General features: G+C 38.7%; 1 protein-coding gene across 3 annotated transcripts in view; it reads right to left on the bottom strand.

Moving 5' to 3' along the window:
* LOC108717159 (ephrin type-A receptor 3) overlaps positions 1-18,892 on the bottom strand; it is a 150,525-nt gene that overhangs the window by 15,161 nt on the left and 116,472 nt on the right. For all 3 annotated transcript variants that reach the window (XM_018263983.2, XM_041563511.1, XM_041563510.1), the window contains 3 exons: positions 17,844-17,911; positions 16,342-16,467; positions 11,492-11,677 (listed from right to left, as the gene is read on the bottom strand). In XM_018263983.2, the coding sequence (XP_018119472.1) occupies positions 11,492-11,677; positions 16,342-16,467; positions 17,844-17,911 (380 nt within the window). The remainder of the gene's footprint in view (positions 1-11,491; positions 11,678-16,341; positions 16,468-17,843; positions 17,912-18,892) is intronic.

Genomic DNA, 18,892 nt, shown 5'->3' with positions numbered 1-18,892 from the left:
ACCCATTTACCCATAGAACACCCCATCCAGGCCCGGACTGGCAATCTGTGGGTTCGGGCAAATGCCAGAGGGGCTGCTATAAAGTGCCATAGAAAGTCAGTATATAGTGGGCTGGTGGAGGCTGTTTGGGCCTCTGTGTGGAATGATTGGGCCTCTGTGTACCTGAAATTCCAGGGCCTATTTTAATTCTCAGTCCAGACCTGACCCCATCTATTAAAACATATAAGGTATATACATGCAGTAATAGGCACCAGTTACTGGCATTCAGTATCCAGGCTGTCATTTGGTAGAAGACTTCCCAAGGCAGTGCTGTAGTTAATTTTCCAACAAGGGCAGATACTCATAAACTCCCATAAAAGCAGGAAATTTATATTTGTTGTTAACACATGTAAGGTACAAATAGCCTTAGGCATAAGACAAAGGGCGCCCCTATTATACTGTATATGTGTACTGTCCTGTCCAGCAAGAGTGACATTTTTAATACTGAAAATGGGGAACACTTCTGTTTCTTCTACAATCCATTAAACTATGATCATCTGCTTACTTTATTTATGTTCCATTTACAGGAGGTTAGGAGGTTATTTATTAAATTCGAGTTTTTTACTATAGAATCCGAATTTTTAGTGGAAAAAAAGTTATATAATGTGGGCTTTTCGGGAAAAAAAATTTTTTTTTCTTGTTTGTCCCCGATTCAATAAAATCGTCATTTTTTTTAAATAATAAATAAGGTCAAATCGTGGATTCTAGTTTGGTCTGACTTTTTTAAATAAAATACTCTTTTTTTAAATAAAATACCTTAAGGGCCCTTACTCACAGGCGTTTGAAGCTGCGCTCCCCTGCGTTCCGGTTTTATGCACGAGTAGATGTGATGAATTATTTTCCATGCGGCTGTACTCACACAGACGCATGTAAGCCCTGAATGCAGGTTGGGACGCAGCATGTTGCATTTTTCCTGCGTTCGGTGCTTATATGCGTCTGTGTGAGTAAAGCCACATTGAAAAGAATTTATTGCGTCTACTCCTGTTCCCCTGCAGCTGAACGCATAAACCCAGAATGCAGGGGAGTGCAGCTTCAAATTCTTATCAGCGCTGTTTCTGAACTGGATCAGTATAGCTCATCACAGGCTGACGTGTAATTATGGTTAATAGCTTCATTTGGTTCACTTAGCAATAGATTCATTTGCATCTTAAAAAGAGAACTTTCCAGCTTATAGAAAATCCAATATTGTTCAGCCAGTGTTATGGGTTATTAGGCAAAAAGGTAAAATTTGAGGCACCTTTAAAATGATCAGCTTTACCCAGTGTCGTCCATGACCAACAGACAAACAGCTAATAGTTATGTGTTCTGCACGCTCTGTTTTATTGCAGAATAGAGCATTTCCTCAATGATTCCCATCAAACTGAAGGTCTAATTAACTACATTAGGAAAAGACCATCACACTATATAGATCCCTGTACTGACTGTTAAATGGATAGTGAACTAGACACCCTCATTAACTGTCACATGAGCCAGCGGGGTATTCGTTCATTTACATAACCAATTAACTTACCCTTCATTCACTTGTTTAACATTGGTATAAAATCTAGTGCATTTTTGCTGGCGCTGTGAGATTTTGTTTAAGCAGGGAGCTTGTGATATTCTTAAGTAATGTTCTTTCTCTATAAAGTAGCAGGGTTTTGGACTTATTTATTTCATGGAGGTTTGAAAGTTGTGCTTTTTCTCATTCCACAGTTCTTTAGTTTGCAAATCAAAGTCATGGTGCTATTGACACTGACCCTAGGCACGGATTTGAATGACAGGCTGGAAAAAGTTTGGGAGAGAACCTGAACAGAGGTAAAATATTAGCTGAAATATTAGGTTGTGAAAGCTACATTTCTATAGATAACTGCAATACTGTTCCCTTTAAATCAAGGGTCCCCAACCTTTTTTTACCCATGAGCCACATTCAAATGTAAAAAGAGTTGGGGAGCAACACAAGCACAAAAAAGTCCCTTGGGTGCTGTAATTGGTTGTTTGGTAGCCCCTATATGGACTGGCAGACTACAGGAGACTCTACTTGGCACTATACTTAATTTTTATGCAATTAAAACTTGCTTCCAAGCCTGGAATTCAAAAATAAGCACCTGCTTTGAGGCCACTGGGAGCAACATGTTGCTCATGAGCTACTGGTTGGGGATCACTGCTTTAAATGAAGATTACCATAGGTCTATATGCATGTGTTATATGCCCTGATATTGGGGTTCTAGTAAACTGCATAAAGGTAGGGTGACCCATTATCCAGAGATCTCTGAATAAAGGGAAGGTCATCTCCCATAGACTGCATTTTATCTAAATAATGCATATTTTTAAAAATGATTTCCTTTTTCTCTGTAAAAATAAAACACTACCTTGTACTTGGTCCAAGCCAAGACACAATTCATCCTTATTGGAAGCAATCCCAGCCTATTAGGTTTATTTAATGTTAAAATAATTGTTTAGTAGACTAAAGTTATGAAGATCCAAATTACAGAAAGATCAGTTATCCAGAAAACCCCAGGTCCAGAGAATGGATAAAATGTCCCGTACCTGTGTATATCTGGTATAAATCACGGTCCTAATTCATATACAATTTCAATAGACAACAAGTCAAACTCTGCAGTTGCAAGTAGAATCATTCACTTACAGGCAGAAATCTTTGCTTCTCCTCTAAGTGAAGCAGACCTTTACAATTACACTGAGGGAAATGTTGCATCTCGTGTGTAAAAAACGTGGCGGATTACAGCATTTATTTTAATTTGCACTTTGCCCGTGTTAGTTAATGAAACCCAAGCTGTGCCAGTAAATGCTGGACTGAATCTTGCTCAATACCATGTTACAGGAGAAGGCATTTATTAATATCTGAGGCCAAGTGATGAATTCATGCATTTTCATTATAATACTTTTCAATGTTGTTCACCTTTGAATTAACTTTTAGTATGATGTAGAGAGTGATATTCGGAGACAATTTGCAATTGTTTTTTCTTTTTTAGCATTTGTGGTTTTTGAGTTATTTAACTTTTTATTCAGCAATCTGGTTGCTAGGGTCCACATTACCCTAGCAACCATGCATTGATTGAATAAGAGACTGGAATATGAATAGGAGAGTCCTGAATAGAAAGATGAGTAATAAAAGGTAGCAATAACAATACATTTGTAGCCTAAGGGCAGGGGCACATGGGCAGATTCGGGGAGATTTAGTCGCGTGGTGACTAATCGCCTCTTCTGTGGGGCGACAATTTCCCTGAACTGCCTTCCGCCTGCTTTAATGAGAAAATGCCAGCGCAATGGCACTCGCGGCACTTCGATTTCCAAAGTCACCCAAAGTTGCCTCACAAGGAAACTTCGGGCGACTGTGGAAATCGAAGTGCCGCAAGTGCATTGGTGCAGGCGATTTTTTAGCAGGCACGGGGAAGGCAGCTCAGGGAGATTGTCACCCCAAAGAAGCGGCGATTAGTCATCAGGCGACTAAATCTCCTCAAATCTGCCCGTGTGCCCCTGCCCTTACAGAGCATTTGTTTTTAGATGGAGTCAGTGACCCCTATTTGAAAGTTGGAAAGAGACAGAAGATAAAGCCAAAAAATTCAAACTATAAAAAATAAATAAAGACTACCAAATGAGAAAATGTTTATAAGTTGCCTTTCTATACCTTTAAGATATGATATTGGATCCATTATCCACCATGCTTTGTAACAAATCTTTTCAAGGCATTTCTGTAATTTGGATCACTGCACTGGAGCTGATAAATGAGCAGCCAATAAGATGTTTGCTTTCAGATGAAATCAAAGAAAATGCTTTTTGCTGGCTGCTATAGGTTACTAGTAGTGATGAGCGGAATTCTTCTCCAACTTTCACCGCCAAAATGACACTCATAGACCCCGATGGGTGAAAAAATTTGTTGTGCATCAAAAAAAAATGTCAGATGTCAAAAAAAATGTTGCCGTCCATAGACTTCAGAGAGTTTTTGCTGTTTCACAAATTTTCGGCAATGAGAATCAGGTTAGATTCGCTCATCACTAGTTACTAGAACTAAGGCAAAATGTTGTTACATTACCTGTTGTTACATTACCCCTGCATTAAGTAATAATGGTTCTGTTACAAGAGTTTCTTGTGTGGGCCATTAATAATGTAAATAAAGGCATGGGATCTGTTATCCAGAATGCTTGGGACCTAGATATTTTTAGATAATGGATCTTTCCATATTTGTTAGTCCCTCTCACCCGTACAGATCAAAGTGCAAAATTATGAGTTCCATTTGAGTGATGCTGCCATGTTAAATAATACAGCAGGTAAAGGGTTAAGTGCTTTCAGAACCAAACCAGAGCCCAAACTTGTTTTATAAAACTCTTCTGAATTGAATCATTTATGCTAAAATGGTGCTAAAGTTATATATTTACTGGAAGATTAGTTGAGCCAGATTTCTTTTGTATAAGAGGTGGGTGGACATATCGACCCAATTTGACTTCTTGTCTTGGAATGAACAGTATTGTCAGTACAACTGAGTGTAAGGACACAATTAATACTCGGTTGAAGATGTCGATCATTTAAAATAGATGCGAGGAACAGCGAGGGCTGCGCGCTAACAGTTGTAGTGGAATGTGACAGGTGCCACAAACTGCCTTTGAAATGTCAGTCAATGCTTTATTCTTCATGGCGGCTGGACGGAATCATTTTGTAGTTATAAAGTGAATTTCCATACTCCCCTAGGGGACAGGGCATGACCTGCAGTCTGACGGCGGAGGCCTGACAGTTTATATTTCTATATCAGCACATGACATGAAAGAATTCCATAATTGTCCCACTCTTTGTGCAACAAGCACGGGTTTCATTATGGAATGACTTACTGAGGACGGACTGTTTTATGAAGCTCTTATGTGCTAATTTTATTCATACTCAAATCCTTAATGAATTTTTATGCTTACAGGAAAGTATGGCAATTTCATACAATGGCGCACATAAATTTCATAGCCGGAGCCAAGAAGACATGGCCCAACAGCTATTCAAAGAAAAGGTAGCACTGCAGGCTGCTGGAATTAGCTGAAATTAATCCATCTCTTTTACAATGCCTTGATGCATACAGGTATTCCTCCAGCTTTAATACATATAGCTCAAGCCCCTATGCTTGTTTCTTGGCCTTAATACATACAAATATACCTCAAGCCTTAATGCATATACCTCAGACTCCCCCATGCTTGATACAATGTCTTAATACATACAGGTATACTTCCAGCTTTAATACATACAGTATACCTCAAGCCCCTATGCCTGGTATAGTGCCTTAATACATACAGGTATACTTCCAGCTTTAATACATACAGTATACCTCAAGCCCCTATGCCTGGTATAGTGCCTTAATACATACAGGTATACCTCTAGCTTTAATACATATACCTCCAGCTTTCTTACATACACCTCAAGCCCCTATGGCTGGTACAATGCCTTAATACATACAGGTATACCCAGGCCCGGATTTACATAGAGAGCGCCCCTAGGCCCACTGCCGTTCGTCGCCCCTGTCCTCTCCTCTTTATTCGTGCAAATTTTCATCATCAATGGGGAAATTTAAAAAATCATTGTATCTCCAACGCATCCCCAGTGTTTTTGAACCAATGTGGGTGTGGTTGGGCAGGATGCCACCCCCCTAAAATCCTGCCGCCCTAGGCCCGGGCCTAGGTGGCCTTTCCACAAATCCAGGCCTGGGTATACCTCTCGCTTTAATACATATACCTCCAGCTTTAATACACATACCTCAAGCGTCTATGCCTGGTACAATGCCTTAATACATACAGGTAAACCTCTAGCTTTAATACATATAACTCATGTCCCTATGCCTGTTTTTCTGCCAGCCACATACCTTCTCTGCTTCTTACCCCTAGTCCAGTTCCCTCTCTCTTCTCAGGCCTGGCCGTGGACTGTGCGATCGCACCTATTCACGTATGCATGCACACCTATTTGGCACGGCGTCCAGCCAGGTTACCTAGGTTGCTTGACTCGGCTCTGGGCCCACATGTTTGGTACAATGTCTTAATCCAGACATTTAGCAAAAAAGGGAATTTGTAACCATTGGGGGAGGTGTTATGAGGCTGCCTGTGACCATGAAATTCATACTAACAAAGACTGACAAAGTTCCTCTGAACTCACTCATTATCAATAGTGATGGGTTAATTGCTCCCATTTCGCTTCGACAAAAAATTTGCGAATTTCCGGCGAAATTCGTGAAACGGCGAAAAATTCGCGAAACATCAACATTTTTGACATCGGTGACAATTCCGACACCGGCGACAATTCTGATGCCCATTAAAGTCAATGGGCGCCTAGAATTGTTGCCGGCATTGGAATTGTCGCCGGCGTCAGAATTGTCTTCGGCGTCAAATATATTTTGACGCCACCGAATTTTAGCCTGCGACTTTTCGTGGCAATTTATTCGCCGGCAGCGAAACGCGGAAATTCACAACGAATTTGCGCCTGGTGAATAATTTCACCCATCACTAATTATCCATATATTAAGGACATTAAGACAATTTGTGAATGAAGCTGGTCGACTAGGTCAAAGTGATCCCTGGTCTGGCCATTTAGGAGTTTTAACCTTGAAAGCAGCAAGTAAGTTGCAGGTAAAACTTAGTCCCTTTATAAAATGTATAATGAAGCAATAGAATTCTTAATGAATCAGATGCAATTTGAGTGTAGTACTGGCCAGATATGGGATGACTTTGACGTAGTTGGCGAATGTAAATATATTGCAATATATGGACAAACAATCCCTGTTTTGTATAAAGGGGAGGGCATTTTGATGACTTTGGGATGACTTTGACGTAGTTGGCGAATGTAAATATATTGCAATATATGGACAAACAATCCCTGTTTTGTATAAAGGGGAGGGCATTTTTTAGTAGCTTAAATGACCAGTAACATAAAAAAAAAAATTACAGATTCTCCGCTTACGATCCTCTTCAGAAACAGCGACAGGACGATGATCCATCATGTGGCTCTCACTTTCTCCTCCCTGGCTATCTCCTATAGAAGGCAGGGAGAAGAAATCATGCGCTGTTTCTGAAAAGGAGCGCAAGCGGAGAATCGGTAAATTGTTTTTATGTTACTGCAACATGCAAAGTGTTAAGTGTTTTTTGCTACATAATATTTAATGAAACTCCAGAGAAAGTGTTAACGCTAAACCTTTGCTTAGCAATAATGTGCAATGCAATATTCACCAGCGAATGATTTTACATTGCGAGCAGTGCTAAGTATTTACAAAGGCGCCATTTTAAATATTGCTTGCAACTTTTAATTGCATTCCCCCTTAAATGTCCTTGATATATTGATAATGGATGGAGTGAGAGGATCTCTTGTACTTGTCTTAATCCAGACATTTCCAACCCTGGCTGAGGCTGATGGAAATATGTTTTATTAATGGGTGGGGAGGGTTCTCCTTTAATCTAAATGCCCCTACCTTATAGCAAAAGGTAAGAACTGTCCTCAGAATGTAAGATGGATATAATTTAAGGTATTTTTTTTTTTTTTTAAGATAATTGAGTCTCTCTGCAGCAGGGTTCAGGAATGGAGGTTTGTTAGTGCTGAAATGCTGCAGGGAATCTTACAAATGTATTTCCCCTGTGTGAGCACCAATATGTAAAATATTTTCAGTGAAGTGTGAGAGAACTTTTTTAGCAAATTGCATTGGATATTAGCACTTCAGGACTTGCATTTGATTTGGAACTGTGCAGCTTGGGAATTGGAATTCAGTTCAGTAATGAATGTGATTCGGTGAAGGAATTCATATCCCATACATCAAACAATACTAATAATGGCTGAGCTGAGCTGGCTGTACACGCACTGATAAAGTCATGTGAAACTAGATATCCTACAAAGATAATGTATAAAGTCGGAAAAAACAGCTTCAAGCAGGGCCGGAACTAGGGGTAGGCAGAGTAGGCACGTGCCTAGGCCGTAAAGCTGGGAGGGCGCCAGGCACGTACCTCCTCTGTTGCCTACCCCAAGTCCGGTTCCCTTCTCAGCCCGACTCTGCATTTTTTCCTCGCTTCTTTGCTCTTCTGCGCATGCGTGCGAACTTCAATTCGCGCATGCCGGGCCTGCCTAGGGCGCCTGCCCAGCGTGGCCCGGCACTGGCTTCAAGGCAGTATTTTCAAACTGCATGTGTTTTTTTTATTAGCAGTGCAAAACACTACATATTTCGGGTACAACGCTTTTTCAAGATATACTTGAAAAAGGGTTGTACCCAAGTATATCTTGAAAAAGGGTTGTACCCGAAACATGTAGTGTTTTGCACTGCTAATAAAAAAACACATGCAGTTTGAAAATACTGCCTTGAAGCTGTTTTTTCCGACTTTATACATTATCCTATTACTTTTGGGAGTGTGACACAGGCTCCTTGGAATTTACAGCGATATACCTCACAAATTTATATGCTGGATCCAGCGACTTGTCTTATTTTTAATATCCTACAATTTTTATCATCTATATGATGGCCCAATGATCCAGGCTTATATCCATGTTCTGTGGATATTGGTCGTTAGGTTTCATTGTTAATCGGGGATGCTTTTCCTAATTTTTTTATTGAAACTGCGACAAAAATTTGCCAAGACAGAAAAACACCCATAAGAAAAAACGCCCATGCACTTTACTACATTTGGACAAAAAAGTAGCCATAACAAAAAAAAACGCCCATTGACTTTAATGCATTTGGAGTGACAAAAATTGTCAGCGAACTGAAAAAATTGTCCCGCGTGAACAAAAAACTGTTGATGCCCATTGAATTCAATGTGTTTCTCTAGTAATGAGCAAAACTGTCCTGAATGACTTTGCCGAAAAAATTGCAAAACCATCAAAACATTTGCTGAAATGCATTATAATCAATGGATATTTTCACCATGTTATTTTCTTGCATCAAATGCATTGTAGTCAATAGGAGTTTTTTTCACTGCATTTTTTTGCACAGAATATATTGGAGTCATAGGGCTTTTTTTGCCATTTTCTTTTGCACCAAATGCAAGTTTTTTCATTACATTTTGTCTTGCACCAAGTACATTGTAATCAAATGAAGATTTTTCATCACATTTAAATGCATCTTATTAAACATTAATCATCTTATTGGTTGCTACGGGTTACTGCTCCTTGACAAACTTAGTGCCTTTTAGTATACTGGTGTGGGATCCATTATCGAGAAACCTGTTATCCAAAAACCACAGAATTATGGAGAGGCCATTTCCCCATAGACTCCATTTTATCTAAATAATCCAGATTTTTTCTCTGTAATAATAAAACAGTACCTTGTACTTGATACAATAATAATTTTAGTTGTTTTATTTATAAATCATTTATCAAATTATTCCCCGTGTATGTTCCCTGTTTCTTTCCTTGTCCAATGAACCCTGGCAAGCTCATAATTCAGTCTAGAGATGTGGAGATGACAATAAACTTGATGTAGCTACAGCAGGATGCCCACGATGGGTTTTTACTAGCAAATCTAGGCTTGTTCTTCATCATTGCAACAAACGCATCTCCCTTTCGCTTCCCATAGTCTCCATTATGTTGTAAAAGGAGCAGGTGTGTGGTGGCAAAGCTGTGTTGTAAGTCCATTTATAATGCCAGATTAGTCTGAGATTAAGACAGAGGGGTAACAAAGCTGTCAGCTGTGATAAATGATGCTTCTTGCTGAGCAATAGAATTGCTAATGTCTGCAAGCATGCTGTAGACAAGTAAGATACTGTGTGTAAAGTCAGCCAAAAGCACAAATATTATAAAGGCTATAGATCTATAGACTAAAAATTCACTAAAGAGCGAAGTGGCTAACGCTAGCGCAAATTCGCTAGAGAAGTGGACCTACTCTAGCGCTACTTTGAACCCTTACGCCAGGCGAAGTTGTGCTTTGGCGAAGGGACGTAACTACGCTAATTCACTAACTTGCGGATTTTCATGAACGTTAACTCTTTCGCCAGACTTGCCTTCGCCAACTGAGACCAGGCGAAGTGCAATAGCGTAGATAGGGATTGCTTCAAAAAAAGTTGAAATTTTTTCTAAGTCCCAAAAAACGCTGGCGTCTTTTCCTTTTTTAAGGGTGATAGGCTGAAAAAGATTGTACATTTTTTTGGGGGTACCCTCCTTCCCCCCTACATTTTCTAACATATGGCACCTAAACTATACAGTGGGCACATGTATAGGGCAAAATAACAACTCTATTTTATTTTATGAAGCTTTCCCAGGCTTGTGTAGTGTAATGTATTTGCTGCTACATATACGTCCATTGTACTTTAACTTGGTGCCGTATGCAAATTAGGCATCGCTAACGTAACTGCGCTTTGGTTGACGAATTACCGCTAGCGCAACTTCGCTACCATTCACCTCCCTGAGCTCATTTTAGTGAATTTGCGTAGCGCTGGCGAAACTACGCCTGGCGAAGTGCGGCAGAGTGTGGCGAAGGCATCGATAGCGCATTTTCGCTGCTTATGAATTTGCCCCTAAGAGTCTGAATAAACTCATGATAATACTCATTTAGAGAAGAGTTGTTGATGCTCTTAAAAAAATATACAGGATATAAAGACATTTGGGCAGCCAATCAAAACAAAATCCTGCGCAGAATTTTTGGGTTAGGTGGTTCTTGTCTACTCTAAATTCTGTAGCTCCCTTCTTGAAAAACTTGATTCTTCATGATTCATTTGAGAAAATAGGCAATGAAAAAGGCTGATGGATAGGTAACACATATCGACTTGTGGAAAGACATAAACACAGGAATGGCCAGTACGTTCTGCTCTCCTTTCTCACAGCAAACCATTAAAGCTCCTAAGAAAGTCACTAGCAGCTATGAAACATTTAAAATCTTCATTAGTCAGCAACTCCTCACCTCTGAGGGCAGAGAACAAGTCGCTAATTGATGGTTTAGGTGATGTTCTGGGGGAAGCATAAAATCAGATCCATAAATCAGTCCATAAAAATGAACATTTTTATTTATCAACACGGTTCTTGCAAGAGGCACTCTCAGTCACGGTCCCTTTCCCCCAGTGAGATAAATAGTTAAACCTGAACTCTATTTTCCCTTGTATTTCGCTCTGTAACCCCAATGTCAATTGAATATTGATTTTAGGATAGGCTTTGTAAGTAACTGGACGTGTGCCAGAGCGTTAGAGAAAAGGTGAGAGACGTGTATCTGAATGAAGATGTACAGCTCAATAAACTCGGTTACTTATTTCTGGTTCTGAATAAAGGACATGGACACAAACAGAAAATATTTCGTTAAAAATGTGTTCTTATATAAAAAAAAAATAAGAAAAGCAGCAAAAGCCAATAGCTATAACAAAAACATGATAAAATGTCACTGTAAATTAATGTTTCCTGAAATTTCCTACCATTATTTCTTTTTCTAGTAGGCAACTATGGAAACCACAATTCCATCATTCGATAGACTGTATGAAGCAGAAAATACACATTTCTAATGTTTTGTATAGGATGTAGAATAGCTGCTTACATTTAGTGACGACACCTTCCAGACGGATAATATTGGGGTGATCAAACTGTCCCATGATGCTTGCTTCTCCTAGAAAGTCTCGGCGTTGCTTCTCAGAGTAGCCAGCTTTCAGGCTTTTAATAGCCACACAGATTTCTCCCTTACTGGGCAATCGCAAGCGGCCGCTGCACACTTCTCCAAACTCACCTGGTCAAAACAGAAGGAAGCCATTGATAAATAATCTTTTTCCCCATTGTCTTCTACATAAACATGGAAATCAGGTTATTGCTTTGAATACTTGTTCTTAGCTAGAAATAGCTGAGCTGCAATTGTCACCAGCAAACCCTGGCCTTTAATTATGTGTTCCGCCTGGTGCATCTATGCAAATACGAAGGGGTAGGAGTGCACTCATCAGTGGAAGTGATGTCAGATGTTGTGCTCATGAAGTCACATGTACAACATTACTTCTGCAACAGGGGGTGTGCTCAGGTCCGGTGCCTAGGGTGTTAATGGACCTAAATACAGAACTTGCTACTAGTCTTTCTCATTGACCAAATATGGAAAAGGGCCAGGAGATTTTTCCATATTAGTATTGATTCATCTGAATATTGGCGGATGTCCAAGCAGGACTGGCATCATATTCAGTACTAGGGTTGCCACCCGGCCGGTATTTTACCGGCCTAGCTAGTAAAACACCTGCCAGGGCCGGGGCCTGTAGCTGCCGGTAATTTGTAATACCCTTTACAAAAGCCCTTGCCCTCCAGTAAAAACATACATTTCCTTTGGCTTCTTTGATGTGTCCCCGCCCCCTTTGCAGCGCTACTCGGTGTATTTTGCGACGCTGAATGCATGTTCCGCCCCCTTTGCATCACGGTCCGCCCCTTTATTATCCGCCCCCACCACTGGCCGGTATTTTTGTTTTAAAAGGTGGCAACCCTATTCAGTATATCAATATTTAGTTGGGAATCCATTCCTGATTTCTGTATATCTTCCATCAAGCCAAAGGGACTTGCCCCAGTTCCATAGGCAATCAACAAGCAATAAATTATATCAAAGATATATGTCCCAAGGCTTTTCATTAGTTAAAACAAAATATTTATTTTAGTTACATTAAAATTACGATACATACTGACCCCACATGGCCCACCTTACGCGTTTCGTACCCTCCGGCACTTAGTCAACACCTATGACTATGACTATGAAGTGCCGGAGGGTACGAAATGCGTAAGGTGGGCCATGTGGGGTCAGTATGTATCGTAATTTTAATGTAACTAAAATAAATATTTTGTTTTAACTAATGAAAAGCCTTGGGACATATATCATTGATATAATTTAACCCTATTCAGTACCCTTACTGCAAAAAAATATATTATTATAAACTGCACCCCACCATATATTGGGTGGGGGGGGGCAGGTTTTTGGACACCTAAAGATAAGTGCTTTAGTAACCTTCCCATTTTCACCTGTGAAATCATGTATCCTACCTACAATCTCAAAAAAATACGCATGTTCTTAGTGCCTCTATCTATAGCCTACTTCCATTCAATGTCTATCAGTCTTGCCCCTCTAAACCTTTATCTTTGAATAAACCTGAGATTTCCTTCCTCTGGGATAGACATGGTCCTACAGGGTGGCCCATTCATCCACTTAATGACTTATAGTATTTGTGCCTTTTAGCACCAAAAATTATAACGTTCACCTGTTTCACTTAGCCTATCTACTATGGTTTCAAGCTTTCTGAGCAACCATATAAAACAGAATTGCTGCTCCCAGCTCCAAGAATGTTCTAGTGTCAATGAAGAACAGGTGCAAGCTTCTTGGTTTCTCAAGTCTTTTAGTCCACAGATTAAAAAAAAAAAAATTAAGCAGCAACGCTGTGCTCCATAAAAAATGTTTATTTAGTCCATAAAAACAGACCACCACTAGACCAATGCCTTACGCGTTTCAAGTCTTACCACCCTTAATCATAGGCATCACATGGTGGTCTGTTTTTTATGGACTAAATAATTTTTTTTTTTTATGGAGCACAGTGTTGCTGCTTCAATTTGTCTTAATCTGTTGGTCGAATATCGAGGGTTGATTAACCCTCGATATTCGACTGCTGAATGGAAATCCTTCGACTTCGAATATCGAAGTCAAAGGATTTAGTGCAATTTGAACGATCGAACAAAAAATCGTTAAAAAAAAATTTTCTTTAAAAAATTATATACTTTGACCAAAAAATACTCAGAAAGCCTATGGGGACCTTCCCCATAGGCTAACATTGACTTCAGTAGGTTTTAGGTGGCGAACTAGGGGGTCAAAGAGACAGTACTTCGACTATCGAATGGTCGAATAGTCAAACTATTTTTAGTTCGAATCGTTTGATTCGAAGTCCTAGTCGAAGGTCGAAGTAGTCCATTCGATGGTCGAAGTAACCAAAAAAAATTATTTGAAAAATTTAAAGTATTTTTTATTCTATTCCTTCACTTGAGCTAAGTAAATGGGCCCCATAAAGTCAAGAGTTTCATCTAAATAATAATGTTATACTTTAATTTTCAATCAACATGTTGATACCATTGACTGTGAGGGGTCACTTTTTAGAAGAGGAGTGAAGGGAAAAGATGTTGGACTTGCAATCAAGGAAAGGAGAATTATCTATGGAAGAAGGAAAATGGTTTTGGGACATACAAGAGAGAAATTCAGAGGGTATGCACTGCTTTTTTTAGCTGCATCTGATACACTTAGATGTATCTTGACCCAAGTTCATTAGATTTGGGTACATTTTTTCATAAGAACATGGCTAAATGCACCTAAGGAAATATTTTTGTGACAACAACTGTGAGATCTAAAGCACAGTACACAAAAAGAATGTTCATAGTCCATTGACTTGGACATAGAGAAGCTGTTCTTTCCTTATTGCAGAAAGAAGTATTTTCTGTTCCTCTGAAACGGTGTATTCTTTTAATGCACAACCCTCTAGATTGTAGAGCATATTGTGTTCAAGTGGATGAGTCTCCTGCTTTTAACTTTCCTGTGTTTTCTGTGTAGATTTTAGAAATGAAACCATTAAAATGTTATTAGGGAGCTTTTAGTATCAAAGTCACGGAGTTGGGACTTTTTCTTTTCCCACTTCAATGTAACATCTTGGCAGCAAATGGGTAATGGACGGAGCAGAAGTAATCAGGTCTGCTATCTCGGCAAAGGTACTTAAGACCCTTCTACGGGAACAAGGAACTAATGTGATTGGGATGTTGCTGATCAAAAGCTCGCTCTGAGGACAGATGATGTGGAAGAAGAGAAGAAGCTCTCAATATGAGGGTCTGTAATGGAAAAGGAGGTCTGCAGATCAAAAGCCATGAAAGTCACAATACCAAATCTAGAATGCCTAGTGATGTACTGGAAATCTATAAGAATGATGGATATAAGACCAGAGGAGAAGTTCAATACAGCCTTTTTTGTACACACACACATACTGTATATACAGTATAACCTTTAGCATATCTATACAATTCAAATCCTTTTCTGCTGCATACTAAAGGTAAATGCAGCTCCACAGAACTGTGTTATTTCTTTATACCGCTATAGCCATACTCACTTGATCTTATAACAAATGTGCAGTCATTGAAATCATTAATTCTACTCTCTTTCTAATGCAAAACATGTTGGACACGAGATGTGTTTAGGAAGTGTGTATGTAACTGGAATCATCAGCAATAAAGAACATGTTGCAATGGCATAAAAATGGTTCTAAAAATGTCCACAGAGCAGGCATACAGCCCTATATTACACCTCTATAATCGATATGCATTAATGATGAGAAACTTCTTTTGCCAGGCATGGATTTGGGGTGAAATTCCACATTTTGCCTTTTGCAAAAACAAAAAAGAAAATGCAAAGTTTTTCTGGAGACCAAAAAATTAGCAACAATAGACCCCAATGTATTTTGCATAAGAATTTTGTGCAGGAATAGTCGATGTGAAAAATGCACAATGAGGGCAGGTGAATGTTTTGAAAATACCCCTTGAGAAAACTGATTACATACAGAAGTAAATAGTAGGAAAATAAAAGAAAATACAAGCCCTTCAAAAATTATAGAAAAAAATACCTAAAAAATGGGAATTCATACTCAAATTCACTTTGGGGCACATTTACTTTGCTCGAATGAAGGAATAGAATAAAAAAAACTTAGAATTTCGAATGTTTTTTTTGGCTACTTCGACCATCGAATTGGCTACTTCTACCTTCGACTACGACTTCGAATTGAACGATTCAAACTAAAAATCGTTCAAATATTCGACCATTCGATAGTCGAAGTACTGTCTCTTTAAAAAAAAACTTCGACCCCCTAGTTCGCCACCTAAAAGCTACCAAAGTCAATGTTAGCCTATGGGGAAGGTCCCCATAGGCTTTCTAAGCTTTTTTAGGTCGAAGAAAAATCGTTCGATCGATGTATTAAAATCCTTCGAATCGAACGATTTGAAGGATTTCATCGTTCGATCGAAGGATTTATCGTTCGAATATTCGACCATTCGATAGCCGAAGTTCTGTCTCTTTAAAAAAACTTCGACCCCCTACTTCGCCACCTAAAACCTACCAAGGGGCAATGTTAGGAAGGTCCCCATATGCTTTCTAACAATTTTTTGGTTGAAGAAAAATCGTTCGATCGAACAATTCGAAGGATTTAATCGTTTCACCGACCGATTTTTCGTTCGATCGAACTATTTGCGGTAAATCCTTTGACTTCGATATTCGAAGTCGAAGGATTTACATTCGCAGTCGAATATCGAGGGTTAATTAACCCTCGATATTCGACCATATGTAAATCTGCCCCATAATGTCAGTTCAAACAGACCGCTATGCGGGTGCAAAGAGAGAGATCCTTCACTTACCAGCCCCTATGACTCTCTCAATTCGAATAGCAGACGCGTCAATTTCTTTTGCAAAGTCCCGTATAGCCTGGTTAGGATCTTCATAGGTGTGAGGGTGAATGTAGGTCCTACTCCCCGGCAACTTTACTGGCAACATAAATCATGGCAAAAAGAGTGAATTCACACAGCACTATATACTGTAAATCTATATGTTGTTTTGCATTTTCTTACAAGCCAAAGGTTTACAACACAGGCTGAAAATTACCCATGAAATACTGTATATATACCCTTGCCTCTGTTGTTCACAAAAATACCCAGTCTACTGTAAGAATATTCAGCATCGGCACGCCTGCATATTCTGATATGGATATACAGCAACACCCCAGCATTATTAATATGATGCATGAAGGTATGCGATACATTATCTGGAAACCCATTATCCAGAACATTCCAAATTCCGGGAAGGCCATCTCCCATAGGCTCCATTTTAATCAGTTAATTAAAATGTTTAAAAATGATTTCCATTTTCTCTGCTATAATAAAACCTTGTACTTGATCCCGACTAAGGTTTGATTTATCCTTATTGGAGGCACAACAATCCTTTTGGGTTTGATTAATGTTTAAATTATTTTTTAGTATGAAGATCCAAATAACGGAAAGATCCCTTATCCGCACAAAAACCCAGGTCCGAAGTATTCTGGATAAAAGGTTCCATACCTATATATGATAGATATGATACATACTGTATATAGTGACATATGCATTATCACTTCTGCACAGGCAAATACAACTAATGTAGCTATTAAAGGCTGAATTTCCCTAAGAAAAACTTTTCTATTAGCAGAGATAAAGGGCTTTATTTTATAACATGTACTGTAACATTGGTCAGTGTAAATTACCAGTATCTTTTAAGAGATGGACAACTGGATATAAGGCCTTTTGAAGTGCAGGTCATGGTGTGAAGTGCAAAAAACAGAGCTCACTTATTAAATCCCCTTGTGCAAGTCTAAAAGGCCAATGACATATGTGTGTATGGTATATGCATATAAAGTATGCATATAGCATAAAATATACCATAAAAAATGGCCTTATGCAACAAAACATAACAAAAACGATATTTTCTGTTTATACCTTTTATTGCATTGGCTAGTACAGGTATGGGATCCATTACCAAGAAACGCGTTATCCATAAAGCTCCAAATTACTGAAAGGCCATCTCCCTTCATTTTATCTAAATAATCCAAAAAATGTTTTTTTTAATTTTTTCTGTGTAATAATAAACCAGGTCCTTGTACTTGATTTCAACTAAGATATAATTAATCCTTATTGGAGGCAAAACCAGCCTATTGGGTTTATTTAATGTTTAAATGATTTTCTAGTAGACTTAAGGTATGAAGATCCAAATTACGGAAAGATCCATTATCCTGAAAACCTCAAATCCTGAGCATTCTGGATAACAGGTCCCATATCTGTAATGCATTAAAGGTTCATATTGATTTTGTCTGTAAATACTTATATTTTACCTCTTCCAGGCTGAAACTGCATCTTGTCTTCATCTGGATCTTGTTTGGCTTTGATATAACCACAATGTCTGCAAGAAACACCAACATTATATCTGAAATGGGCACTCTGGGATATTCTGTTCACCTGGAAGAACTGCATGATAAAGACAGAAAACAAATCTACAACAAAAACTCGTTTCAGGCCATGATTAATTTAGTTGGCCTTTTGTTTAACAGAGCTTTTATATAGTAACTATTGCCTAAATTGCTTCTTTAGTCTTTGGTTGCATTTACGGCTCTGATTCCATAGCTCCTGCCCTGGTATATGCTATTAGTAACACCGAACAAATTAATTAGAGCTCTTACATAAAATAATTTCTTCATTAGATCCCATGCAATAGTGGGAACACATGATATGACCAAACCCATTCTATTCCATACTGACAGTACCCTCTGAACCATCTAATTCGTGGCCTGGGATCTATTAAAGGAGGTTTCTATTAATTTAATATGATGTAGAGAGTGATATTCTGAGACAATTTGCAATTGGTATTCATGTTTTATTATTTGTGGTTTTTAAGTTATTTATCCTTTTTTATTCAGCAGCTCTGCACTGTGCATTGATTTGAACAAGACACTGGAATATGAATAGGAGAGGCCTGAATAGAAAGATGAGTAATAAAAAAGTAGCAATAGGAGGGTTATTTACTAAACCTCAAATTTTTATGGCCGGGCTTTTTGTTGCAAAAAGCCAAAATCCGAAAATCGGACATCTCAGATCTGCCAAGGTTCGAAGCCAAGTTATCGTGGTTTAGCTCGATAATCCGATATTTTTGGGCAAAATCCCCAAAAAAACTAACGATTCGGGGGAAAAGTCAGACAAAATTATATGATTCGGGTTTTCACTCAATGTTTTCCCGATCCAATGGATTTAAGTTATTTCATTAATAAATAATACAAAATCAGGGATTGGAGTTTGGTTGAGCTTTTTTATTTAAATTATGAGATACATTTGGATTTTAGTAAATAACCCCCTAAATGTGTAGCCGTACAGAGCATTTAATTTTAGA

Source organism: Xenopus laevis, chromosome 5L (assembly GCF_017654675.1).
Source record: "Xenopus laevis strain J_2021 chromosome 5L, Xenopus_laevis_v10.1, whole genome shotgun sequence".
In the NCBI taxonomy this organism is placed as follows: Eukaryota; Metazoa; Chordata; class Amphibia; order Anura; family Pipidae; genus Xenopus; species Xenopus laevis.
Note: the sequence above shows the minus strand (reverse complement) of the source record. Positions and strands in the feature narration are given on the sequence as shown.